The sequence below is a fragment of the Peromyscus eremicus genome, chromosome 5, assembly GCF_949786415.1.
Source record: "Peromyscus eremicus chromosome 5, PerEre_H2_v1, whole genome shotgun sequence".
In the NCBI taxonomy this organism is placed as follows: Eukaryota; Metazoa; Chordata; class Mammalia; order Rodentia; family Cricetidae; genus Peromyscus; species Peromyscus eremicus.
The window spans coordinates 128,020,870-128,034,236 of NC_081420.1; the positions used below are offsets into that span (position 1 = coordinate 128,020,870).

A 13,367-nucleotide genomic window follows, 5' to 3' on the forward strand; every position below is an offset into this window, starting at 1 on the left:
ATGCTAGGCAAGCCCTATACAAACGCCTTTACCATTTTTTTTTTCAGTTGAGGACAGGGTCTCAGTAAGTTACCCAAGCTGGTCTCTGAGTCACTACATAGCCCAAGGAGACCTCAAATTTGTAACACTCCCACCTCAGCCTCAGGAGTAAATGGTATTACAGGTGTGCATCACAAATGCTTGGCCATCTTTCGATTTCTTAAGTGGAAAAAATACTAAGTCTCTATTTGTACAGGCATCTATTACTGCAAGAATTTTATTAACAATAGAGATAGATCAACATGCATTCATCTACCTATAGCAACAAAAATAGCAATTTTATTCTCTTAACTAAAAACTCAGAGGTGCTGAGTGTAGTGGTATATATCCCTTTACTTCCAGCACTAAGGAGGCAGAGACAGGCAGAGCTCTGAGAGTTCTAGGCCAGCTAGAGCTACATGGTGAGACTTTATCTCAAAACAAAACAAAACCAGGGTTAGGAGCCTTTAATCCCCCATGAATTGTGTGTGGGTGAACAGTGCAGGCAGATCTCGGCCAGCCTGGTCTACATAGTGGCATTCTGTCTCAAGAATAACAGGACTAGGAGATGGCTTAGGGGGTAAAGGTGCTTACAGTATAACATGATAACCTAAATCTAATCCTCAGAATTCAGGTAAACGAGAGAATCCACTCCACAAAATTGTCCTCTGTATGCACACTGTGGCATGTACACACACACACACACATACACATACACACACACACACACAGAGAGAGAGAGAGAGAGAGAGAGAGAGAGAGAGAGAACCCACACACACAATTATAATAATTTTCCTAGGAGTTTAACAACAACAACAACAAAGCAGTTCCTTGGTCTACAGAGACTTCCCTCCATGATTTCATTTGGAATTTAAGGATGCTAATATACAATAATATTAATTTAGTAAAATGTTGGCAAAAAGCAAGATAGTGAACCTTTACTTACAATTACCAGTAATACCAGTTCCAGGGAATCTGATGACCTCCGACCTCCATCGGCGCCAGGCATGCACATGGCACACTGGCATACGCAATGCCAGAACATTCAGACCCATAACATCTTTGAAAGATAAATACATCTTTTTAAAAAATCATACAATAGGGTCTGCAAAATGCCTCAGCAAGTGAAGTCACCCGCCACCAAGTCTGGTGACCTGAGTTCAATCCTGGGACCTACATGGTGGAAGAAGAACCAGCTTTGACAAACTGACCCCTGACCCCCATGCAGGATATGGCATAAACAGCTCCGACAAAATAAGTAAGTATAATCTTAATATAATCTTAAAACAAATCCTACACTGTTGGCTGGGAACGGAACAGGAAAGGGGAAGCTATGACATTAGCAATGAATGTCTCCCATTTCAACATTCTGGAATAACCCCAAAGTATTAGCCATAAAAGACAGTGAGCCAACCACTGTTTCTTAAGATGATTTTCACAACTATACAGAAAAAACAGTATCATTCTAGGAAATGCAAAAAAGCTACCACATTCCTTTTTGGTAAAATCACAAAAGCTCCAGAATACTACCCAGTGGTACATCTCTAAATTACTTCCTCCATGAACAAGTCTACATGAACCAGGTATCACTCTTCCAAGCAACAAGGACCTAAAATCCCTGTACCAGAATTCTCCAGTACTTCCTGAAGGAGCCCGGCTGACCTACAGTCTAGCCTACAGTCTTTTTTTTTTTTTTTTTTTTTGAGACAGGGTCTCTCTGTGTAGCTTCCCGCCTTTCCTGGAACTCGCTTTGTAGACCAGGCTGGCCTCGAACTCACAGAGATCCTCCTGCCTCTGCCTCCCGAGGGCTGGGATTAAAGGTGTGCGCCACCACCGCCCGGTTAGCCTACAGTCTTACCTCTACCTTCCCTTCTACCTCCTTATCCTCAAACAAGGAGACTCTTCAGACACAACTCCTGGGCCCTACTCTGTTTGCTCAACTCTACTTAGATCCTTTTAACTGTGATGCTGTGTGTGGAACTCACTACTCCACCAGGGACACATCACCTACAACATCGGCCCCAAGGTCCAGTGACACTGTAAGCTCACTGTTCCTGACTCCCTCTGGTCCCTACCTCAGTCTCACAGAAGTAAGTCCCTTCTGAAAGCAATCTCAAGTGCACTCGTACGATCTCCTTTTCTTTAACAGCTGTGTTTTGTATGGATGATCTTACAAAGAGTATCAATGTGGCCAGATGTGGCCTGTTAATCCCAACCTGTGAGAAGCTGAGGCAGGAAAACTGAGGGCTCCAAGCTATTTTGTGCTACATAACCTTCTTAAGACCAAAAAAGAAAAAAACATTTTACACAAAATTTTTGTTGATACTTGTACATGGAATTAAAAATGTTTGCTCTCCCTTAACCTCACCCAATGAGTAAGTCCTCTCCAGGTTTTCTATCTTCTCATACTATCTTAGTTAGGGTTAATATTGCTGTGACGAAACACCACAACCAAAAGCAATGTGGGGAGAAAAGGGTTTAATTGGCTTACATATGTCAAATCACAGTCCACTGGGGAAGCCAGGGCAGGAACTCAAACCAGATGGGAATCTGGAGGCAGGAACTAATGGACATGTCATGGAGGAGTGCTGCTTACTGGCTTGCTCCCCATGGCTTACTCAGCCTGCTTTCTTATAGAACCCAGGACCACCAGCCCAGGGATGATCCCACCCACATTGGACTGTGCCCTACCCCATCAATAACTAATTAAGAAAATGCTCTACAAGCTTGCCTACAACCTGATCTCATGGAGGCATTTTCACAAATGAGGTTCCCTCCTCTCAGATGACTGTAGCTTGTGTCAAGTTGACATAAAACTAGCCAGGACACATCTTACCTCTTACACCCCCAGAGTAATGCCAAATTAATATGGAAGTTGCTGGACATCACTCACAGTATGTTTACTTGTATCATCACAAACCAGCAGTGGACAGGTATAAATGCTGTGGCATTTCATAGCTACATCATTGACATTCATGACTTCCTACACCCACCCTCCTTCAGCAGGCCTCAGATACCCTTTCTACCTCTGGAAATTTCCTCCGTGCTCTCTTCACTCAAGGAACTGAGTAAAACTGCACCTTTCAAATACCTGTGATTGTGTCCACATTCCCCTTCCTTCGCTCTCTGGAGCCTCACTGATCAGAGAAACTGTTCCTTCTTCTCATTAAGCAACACTTGGAACACATGACAACTATTACGTGAATCACGCTGTCCTTTTTCCATGTCCCTCCCCTACTAGGCTATAGGATCCTTGAGGGTAAGGGACAACCACACATTGACTCCCTCACAGGTGATCTTTTCCCCAAATGCTAAGCACTAGCTAGTTGTGGTACATGCCCACACTCCCAGCACTGAGGAGCAGAGGCAGGGGGATCTCCAGTTGGAAGCCAGTCAGAGCTATAAAGCAAGACTTTGTCCTTAAAAATAAGTAAAAACAAACTTTAAAACTTGACTACCTGGCAGCCTCATCACCAACAGGTCAAGACTATGAACCATTTCTTCCAGCTACCAGGGTTTAAACTGCCTTAAATACCTACTTCCACTCAGGTCCCGAGTCCCTTGTCACCACCCAAGTCCAGTTCAACCTTAAAACAGTATTCCTAGCCGGGTGGTGGTGGCGCACACCTTTAATCCCAGCACTCAGGAGGCAGAGGCAGGAGGATCTCTGTGAGTTCGAGACCAGCCTGGTCTACAAAGCAAGTTCCAGGAAAGGCGCAAAGCTACACAGAGAAACCCTGTCTCGAAAAACCAATAAACAAAAAACAACAAACAAACAAAAACAGTATTCCTTTCACTACTGGCTTTCCGCTTGCCTTCAAATTACCCATCCAGAAATTTCAGGCAAATTCCTTTCCTGCAAAGACTCTCACTGACTATCTGAATATCTACGGTCTTGCTTGAGCCGAGCAGTCGTATCTCACAAAGGACCGTGACATACTCTGTCATGACATTCCACCCCCTATGTTTTCTGGCTTCCACATCTTTGTCAACAACGAAGTACCTGGTAATCTTCCTAGCTTTTCAGAGTCCACCTAAAGTGCTGCCTCCTCCACAGCAGAACTGGGCAGTCCATGCCTTTCTTGAGCTTCGACTGGCATTCTCACTCAAACAGCAGCTCCCCCTTGCCTCCCTCGGACTGCTGGAGGCCTAACTAATTCACAGTCCGTTCTCACAGTTGTAACAGAAAACCCAGCAGGTGGCCTCCCCCAGTCCCATTTTCGGGCACTAGTGACTGAAGCTACAAAGCATTCTACACTGAGCTGTACAGAACTCTTCTTGGGCTGAGAGCACAGCTTAATGAAGAGTGCTTAGCTAGGGCACACAAGGCCCTGGGTTTGATCCCCAGCACTACCAAAAATAAAAACTGCGTTTCTCTGTGTAGCTCAGGCTGGCCTCAAACCACCACCCTCAGGCCTCAGCCTCCAGAGTTCTGGGACTACATACAGTTCGTTTCACCACAGCCACCTGGCTGACATTTCTTTGTCCCCCTCAATGCCTTTTCTCCTTATATCAAGTTAATGGTTCCCTTTCCCCCCAAAAAAAGTTAAAAAGTAAAACAAACTGCCCTTGAATGTGGCAGTCAACTCTTACCATGAATCCCAAGAGAGAGGAAAAAGGATTTCTTGTAAATGGGAAGGTTACATTATGAGTAACACATGTTGAAAAGATTAACAGGGCAGGTGACATTACCATTACCAAAATACCATATGCCACACCTTTCCCATTGGCTGTGCCAAACCGTGTGGCACTAGCAGACTCATTAGAAAACGGGTTGGAAGGTTTGGCAGGACAGGCAAGGTAGAGGGGAAGCACTTTCGACCTCTGGGGTGTCCTGAGAAAGAGCAGAAACAGGATCAGTCCAACACACAGCAAGAACAGAAGAGACTAGGCTGCTGTGGAAGTCTAAGAGAGAGCCGCTACCACATACTGAAGAAAACAAGATGGCGCGGGATTAGTAAGTACCCCGTGGTGGCACATGCCTGTAATCTCAGGGCTTGGAGGCGAGGCTAGGACTCCTAATTCAAGACCAGTCAGTCACCACAGCCAGCGTCTTACAGTGTCAGTTCCGACCGACAGGAAGCCCGACCAGGTTCCAGCACGCAAGGAGGACTTTCTGAAGGACAAGAGTCTAGTATAAAGTGAACCAGGAGGCAGGGAACAATGCAACAAAAGCAAGGATGCCAGAAGGGACACCACTGGGACAAAAGTCCTAGCGGAAGCCAAGCCAGGGAAGAAGAGGAATGCATGCATGGCGGAACATTTAGCACTGGTGGGCCTCAGGCATGGCTTTAGGCTGAAGAGTCAGAGTGGCTGCTGAAGAGAAAGAAGGGAAACAGGAGGAGTTATGCTATTGTTCGTAATCAATAACCCGTTTAAGAAATGCCGGGCGGTGGTGGCGCACGCCTTTAATCCCAGCACTCGGGAGGCAGAGCCAGGTGGATCTCTGTGAGTTCGAGGCCAGCCTGGACTACCAAGTGAGTCCCAGGAAAGGCGCAAAGCTACAGAGAAACCCTGTCTCGAAAAAAACCAAAAAAAAAAAAAGAAATTAAGCACTGGAAAACCAATTTGATTTCAGCCCCCACTGTGAAGAACCATACAACTAAGTGCCTTGTAGACTACCCATGCTAAACACACATGCATCCTTTTTTTTTTTTTTTAATTAAATCTAACTACATCAGGAGCTAGTCACTCAAGGGTAATGTGAAATTTGTGATGTAGGATGTAAAAAAGGGTCTCCCCAGAGCTAAGTTGTTTGACAAGCATCACTCATTCGGATTCTAGAAACAAATACCTTACCCATGAATTTTGGTGCCTACTTTGGAGAAACGTGGATACCTGAAGGTGTTCAGGAAGTAAAGCTTTGAGAAGCTGGTGACTTCAAACCGGGAGGGGCAGCGAGGGGCTTTCTCCTAAGTTCCCAGATCTGACCCTCGAAATACCGCAGGAGAGGAAGTATCACCTTATCCCTCGACTTCCTACCCCTCCCCTGTAACTTATGATGCTACACTATACAATACAACTTTGGCCATCTGGGCCTTTCCCACGCATGTCTTGTAGGATTTTTACATAGAAACATAACTAAAATGCCCGTTCTCCAGGCAACCTGTCGACTACCTGGTTAATTCACTGGCTCAATGAGATTTTTGTAGGCTTAGAAGGCTTCACGGTCAAATTTTGCTACTGTTTCTGACGAGGAGGAGGGGCTGATGGCGGTGTTGAGTAGGTAGGTCTAAAATACTGATTAGACACAAGGTGAGTCACCACTTAGTTTCAGTTTCTCCAGCTGTTCGTTTAATAGAAGGAAAGATTCCTATCACAGCGTCCTCGCTGGATTTTTTTACTCGGCGGAAGGTCAGAGGTGCCACACGCATCATAACAATCGTAGAACAGCAACAATACAAGAACAATGTTATTTTTAACGCAGCTACTACACATCCTCCCTTTGAAGGGTCTGGCCATTACTTATCATGATGCTCTCCCCTCCTGAGTTCCGAGAGGGCCTGAGATCTCCAAAGGGTTTGGGAACCTTGCAGTGGCGGCCTGGCGGGTGAAAACCACCCGGGAGCGTCGAGCCGCGCGCACATCCAAGGGGCTGGAGGACCCACTGTGCGACCGCGGAGCGCGCGTGCTCCGGGCCTGACCGCTCTGCCTGCTGCGCCCCTCGCCTACTTTCATCTTCGCGAGGGACTAGTGAGGCAGACGCTTCCGCAGCGCCCTTTACAAACGGGGACCCCAGGCTCCCGGAAAGAAACGGCTAAGCCCCGCGGCCCGGCGAGCCAGGCCGGACTCACCTTGGCGCTGTGCACCGCCTCCTGCGCGCCGCGGAGCTGCAGCCAGATGCGCGCGGGCAGCGGTTCCTCCGCCCCGAGGGCGCCGAGCACCGCCAGGCCCACGCGGAACAGAGCCTCGATGCGGCCGCGGCTCCGCTCCAGCAGCGCCGCCTTCTCGGCGGGCGCCGTGAACTCGTCCAGCACCACCCGGGCCGCCATGGCGGGCGCGGCCTCCCGTGGCGCCGGGGGCCAGCGGCGGCGACGCCCCCTCAGCGTGCCGCCGCCGCACCGAGCCGCTCCGGAGGCGTGGGCCGTGCCGGCCGCCTCGCCCGTCCGCAGGCCCCGCTACACCATCACGACACGGCCGCCGCAGCTTAGCAACTGCGGGCAGTCCCTCCCCGCCGCCCGGCCGCCCCGCCGCCGCCGCCACAGCCGCCACGCATGCGCTCAGCCTGCCGCCGTCATTGAAGCTCGCCGCCCCGTCGCGAAGTGTGGGTTGGTAGGCTGAGGGCGACGGAAGTCGACGCCACATGCCGTCACCATGTTGGTTAAGGGCAAGCGTCGGCAGGCGGGGCCTTCGGTGGCCATATTTGACGAGGGCCTGGTACCTTTGGTCATCTAGTAGATGGAAGTTTCTGGTTTTACGTTGGTAGACAGATGATTCTTCTTTTCCTCTCTTCTTTTCCTTCTCTTTACTTCTTTCCCTTATTTACTTCTTTCAGAAAAAAAAAAAAATGGTAGCAGGAAAAGAAAATGGGACTACCAGCGGAGAATTGAAAAGCTAAATAAATTGGCTGGCATAGTGTCAATTCCCTGTAAACCCAGTGAGATCAGGAATGAGTTCTCTGCTGAAGGCAAGCCTGAGGTACATAGTTCGAGACCAGCTTGGGCTACCAAGTGAAACCTTGTCTCAAAAACCAAACGGGAGATGGCGGAGTGATAAACAGTGCTTGTTGGGTACTCATAAAGACTGGGAGTTTGGATAGCAACATCCACACATCAAGCTTCCAAGGCATGGAAGCAGTCTTGTACCCTCAGCTCCCAGGGAGACAGGAGGGCTTGCTGGTTTCCAGTTTAACTGAGAAACAGCAAAAGGGGAGCCACTGGTTCAGGTAGAGACTCTAAAGGAGTAGATGAGAAGCGGTAGAGGAGATGACCTGAGCCCCTTCTGGCTTCTGCCTAGAGAGACATGCTTACCATCACACACTTGTGCCCATGTACTCACACATACATAAAATAACTCTAAAATAGATCTGCAGGCAGAATTTTCCATCTAAACATACTCACTGCCCCCCCCCCCCCGCTTTTTTGTTTTATTAAACCAGTCTGAAGGCACCTTGGCAAAGACACATCTTCAACAGTATACAGAAAGATTATTCCATAACATTTCCCCCTTTTTGTCTAACTAAAAAAGAAAGTTTTAACTTTAACATAGTAAAACTATATATAACGAAAACAGTTATCAAGTAAGAATTACAGTTACAATATCTAGTCCATTTGTACTTGGCAAAATTAGAGAAAATACTCTATTATCTACCTTATCTTTGTGAGTCTAAAGTTTTATATATAATTTACTTTTTATCATAACTAAAGAAAACTATAAGTTTATTTAGTCTTTAACTCCATCAAATACACCAGAAGGGTGAAATATTACCTAATGACAGTCACCCTAAGTTCTTTTGCAAGGTTGGGGCATCCAACTCTGGCCTACAGGTCTAGGAATATCTGTCAGACATTATTGAGAAGCAGGAAACTTTGAAGTACTGTCTACCTTGTCTTGATAGTTTGGCAGTCTATTTCTTTTGTGTCTTGCTGGTCCAGTTTGGACAATAACTGTCAGCAGTTGAGGCAAGGGCAGTTTCTTTGCCCAAATGGCTAGCTTTTGCCATAAAGAAAGCAAACTCCATATGGAGTTTCTTCAGTGCCCATCTGTGGTGATACATTGTGTTATCCCCCTCCCTAAAAATTGTCTGAAGATCAAAGAACAGAACAAGCCACTAGATTAAACAAAGAGGCCAGGCAGTGGTGGCATACATCTTTAATCTTAGCACTGTGAGGCAGAGATCCGTCTGGATCTCTGTGAATTCAAAGCCACCCTGGATTACATGACATTGACTCAGTCTAGGAGAGAAAACAGAGCCAGGAAGTGGTGGCACACACTCTTAATCCCAATACTTGGGATTCACAGGAGTTTAATCCCAGCACTTGAGATCTCATACCTTTACTTGGGAAGCACACATGCCTTTAATCCCAGCACTAAGAAGGAAGTGATGGCTGGGTGGAGAAAGGTATATAAGGCGTGATGAGACAGGAACTGAGGCCTTTTCAGGCTGAGGAGTCCTAGAGGTAAGGCGTGGCAGTGGCTTGTTCCTTTGTCTCTCTGATCTTTCAGCATTTACCTCAATATCTGGCTCTGGGTTTTTTTTTTTTAATTAAAAAGACCATTTAAAATTTGACTTACATTTTATTTAGACTTAAAGGGGGAAGTGTTGTATATTTTGTTTGTATTCTGACAAATAAAGCTTGTCTGGAGATCAGAGGGTGGAGCTAGCTGATGGTTAATCATAGAAGCCAGACATGGTGGCTCATGCCTTTGATCCCAGCACAATCAGGAGGTGGAGTCAGGAATATAAAGCGGGCGGAGACAGGATCTCGGTGCCCCTTTCAGTCTGAGGATCCAGAGAGGTAAGAAGTCATTGGTGGCTGCTCCCCTGCTTCTCTGATTTTTCAGGTTATTATCCCAATATTTGAGTCCTGGTTTTTATTGATAAGACTAATTAGGATCATGCTTCAATCTGTAAAGTCAAAGGTGTCACTCACTTGACTCCAACACCTTTTCCCAGACCATAAGTTTTCTTGAATCCATGAAAACAAACTGTGAAAAGTAAAGTGTTAGTTTTCTTCCTGAGCTAAGTATGTTAATATAGTAAGTAGTACTAATGGGAATATTACTTCTTTTATAACTCTTCACTGGTACAAGTGGTAAACAGTAGTCCTATTGTGTCAGTATAATACCAACACAAAATGCCTATTAAATACTAGCTGCTGTGTAAGGATCTCATTCATTATCAAAATTAGCCAGAAAATTCACTCTACTAAGAACAGCCTTGTACCTCCACCCATGTAATGGGGGAGGGGTAATCAATCCTGCCTGAGATTTCCAAGCTGCAGGTTACACCCTCATGGTGCTCCAGTTAGTTCCCTAAAGTTTCAGCTTTGCAGGCATACTCCCTGATCCCTCTTCCCCAAAGACTTTGATTTCCCAATGCATCATGGGAATAATGTAGTATTAACAATCAGCATGATTTATGTCTGACTACAACAGTATCTGCTCGTCTTGTCTTTGAGCCTCCAGCTTTCATTTCTTTTATCTTCTGGTTTTTTTGAGACAGGGTCTCTGTACACAGCTCTGCCTGCCCTGGAACTCCCTATGTAGACTAGGCTGGTTTGAGTGTTGAGATTAAAGGCATGCACCACCAAGCCTGCCTAATGAAAACCGTTCTTGGTGTGGGCAGGAGGGATACAAAGTAACTATCACTGCTGAATTAGGAAACTTTTGTTGTTGTTTGGTTTTTGAGACAGTTTCTCTGTGTAACAGTTCTGGCTCTCCAGGAATTAGGAAACTTTTGTTGTTGTTGTTTTGTTTTTGAGACAGTTTCTCTGTGTAACAGTTCTGGCTGTCCAGGAATCAGGAAACTTTTAAAGCTGCAGTTTTCGTGGCAACCCTGGGTAGTAGGTTTATTTAAGCCACACTCAAGTGTGGGCCTGTACCATCTGTGTGCTTCCTCCCAGAAGGAGAAAGAAAAGGATCGAAACATATTTGAGTTAGAAATGGCGAGGGGGGGTGTTGGTGAGAGGGATTACCCCAGATAAAATCTACCAGGGGTCCAGGCTGCTGGGATTTTCCATGTTTCAGAAACTCGGGCAGGTGTTCTCCTGGAGCCTTACCCAAAGATGACTCAGTTCTGAGATGAGAAACACCGGACTCCCAGGCCAGCAGCTTCCTCTTCCCTCTGGGCTTTCCCCCTGGTGTCCACACAACCTGCAGTCTTGCTCGTCAGGTCAATTATGTGGGACTGGCTGCAGCAGAGCAGGTGGTAAGTGTGACTTGGCTGTTATATGGCACCCAGAGCCCAGTGTTATCAACACAACCTGTTACTTCCTTGGTTGTACTCAATGGAGTTGCTATTGTTCATCAACTGGGCAGGGCTTTCCCTCAACACTGTTCCTGTGCATTTCCAGTAACTTCCCTGCCAATGATTCTGTAATTGCTTAGTTGTAAGGGGTGGCGAGAGAGACTGTCTTCAACAGCACAGAATAGCACCCTCCTTTCTGGACTCTGTAACAACAGAGGTAGTGCAGCTGAGCATGATGTTACACATCTGAAATCCCAGTTTTTGTGAGGCTCGAGGATTAAAGTTCTAGGCAAGGTTACACAATACTAAACTGTATTCAGAGTTACTGAGCTGGTCCATCACCGAATCTATACAGCTTGTGGGTGTTTTTTCTCCTAATTAGAATTCTCTGCAGTTTGTCTTTGTCCAGCATTCCCCTTTGAGGACCCCTCTTGCCTTTCTGAGTGTAAAGAACAAGAGGGGGAGGGAGGAAGAGAGAGAGGAGAGATCACAGTAAAGCAACTCCCTTGCTTCCTTGCTTCATGAAGCTTCTAAACCACAACTTCCTCAGTTGGCTAGCCTTGCCTGACTGACAGGCCTTGCCAGCCTGGGACTGATGGTAGGAATGAGGTCTTTCTGGAGTCTGCATTCCAGACTGAAGGGTTCACAACACGCCCCACAGTCGGGCATGTTTGCATATGCCCGGCAGACACTTCCACCTAGCCAGTTCCAGGTCAGGATAGCCATTTCCGGGTCAGGGCATCTCGCGTGACCAGGATGCCCAGTGGACCTGGACACTTCCGCCTAGCCAGTTCCAGGTCAAGATAGCCATTTCCGGGTCAAGGCGTCTCGCGTGACCAGGATCTATGACGTTGCATGGCTATGTAGACGCGCAGCATAGCCATGTGATCTACGCACATGCATGGAGTAGTGACGTCGACCTGTGCATGCCCAGCCTTTAAAAGCTGCGCCATGTTCCCGGTTCCTCTTCTCCACACACGTGTTTCCTACAGGTCTGAGCACTCTCTGTCCCTTTTATCTTTAATAAAACTCTTATTAGCGGATTCTGTCATGTTTCGTGACATTTCCTTGCAGTGTAAGAGCACAGCGCCGCCAATTAACTAACATTTGGTGCCGAAACCGAGCGGGCGCTTCCAGGGACTGCTTTACACAAACCGGAGACTCTGCTCCGTACACGACAGACCGCTGTCCATTTGCCTGACTGCATCCAAACTCCATCCAACACCGCTTTCTCCGATAGGTGAGTCCCCCCACTTTTTGGCCAGTGTAAACGGTTTCCTGAATCTGTGAGAATGACCATTGATCATCCGGCACCTCACAAGTATTCTTGAGACTGGGGGAACCCCTGGCCATGGTCTTTATTGGCTATGGTCGGCCCCTATCGCAGGCCTAAAATTTCTAGCCATCTCCCACGTCTGCAGCCTGAGATATTTCTCTCAGTGAGACCACCACCGTTGGGTGCGTCCTGGGGACCACGTGAGGGTCGACACGTTCATCCATCTTGACGAAGTGCGCTGTCCAGATTCCCGGGGAATCCTTTCCTCACATGGTGCCCCCCCACTCTCCCACCCCCCTGCTTCTGTGGCTGATGAGCCAAGGAGCGGCTTGTGCCTGGTATTCGTCCTTGGCCTTGGGGACGCCTGGGGCCTTGGCTCCGGATCACGTTTTTTTGTTTTTTTTGTTTTTTTTCTTTTTTTCTTTTCTGCCTCTCCGCTGCAGACATGGGAAACAAGGCTTCCAACCCTGTTAGTTCTTCCTCTCCGTTAGGCTGTCTTGTTGAAGCTTTAAAACCTCTCAGCTTAATGCCTTACATAAAGATTCCTAAGCTAACTCATCTATGTACTAAGAAATGGCCAAGGTATGCTTTAGAAAACAACAAAAAATGGCCGCCGAGCGGCTCCTTAGATCCCGATATTTTACCAGAGTTATCTAATTACTGTGAGCATGCAGGCAAATGCAAAGAATTGCCCTATGTGATAGCGTTTTTCTTTCTCAGTGCTAAACTGTCTCTTCTCAATTGCTTCTCTCCTGCTCATCTGCTCCTAGCTATACGTAAACCGGAGGATTCTCTGACTCCGGAATCTCTGACTCTAGATCTTGCTAACGAACCTCTGATTAAAGTTCATGTTCCATTCTCTCTAGCAGAACTCTCTCAGATAAAAAGTAAGCTGGGTTCTTATACTTCTAATTCTGCTTCCTTTATTAAACAGTTTCAATATATAACTCAATCTTACAGTCTCACCTTTCATGATATATTCATGATACTTTCTAATAATTTACTTCCTGAGGAGCGCAAGCGGATATGGGTACAGGCTAGGACCCGTGGAGATGAGGTTCACCAGACTAACCCCTCACATTCTCCAGGAGCCAAGGCGATTCCTGACCGAGAACCACACTGGGACTATAACACCCAGGGTGGCTGTCTAGCCAGAGATAGGTT

At 46.9% G+C, this 13,367-nt stretch overlaps 1 protein-coding gene across 1 annotated transcript in view; it reads right to left on the reverse strand.

Annotated features, from left to right (window-relative positions):
* Positions 1-7,014, reverse strand: part of N4bp1 (NEDD4 binding protein 1) — a 42,028-nt gene extending 35,014 nt beyond the window's left edge. The window contains exon 1 of the mRNA XM_059264507.1: positions 6,813-7,014. Within this exon, the coding sequence (XP_059120490.1) occupies positions 6,813-7,010 (198 nt within the window). The 5' untranslated portion in view covers positions 7,011-7,014. The remainder of the gene's footprint in view (positions 1-6,812) is intronic.
* Between the last annotated feature and the right edge of the window lie 6,353 nt (positions 7,015-13,367).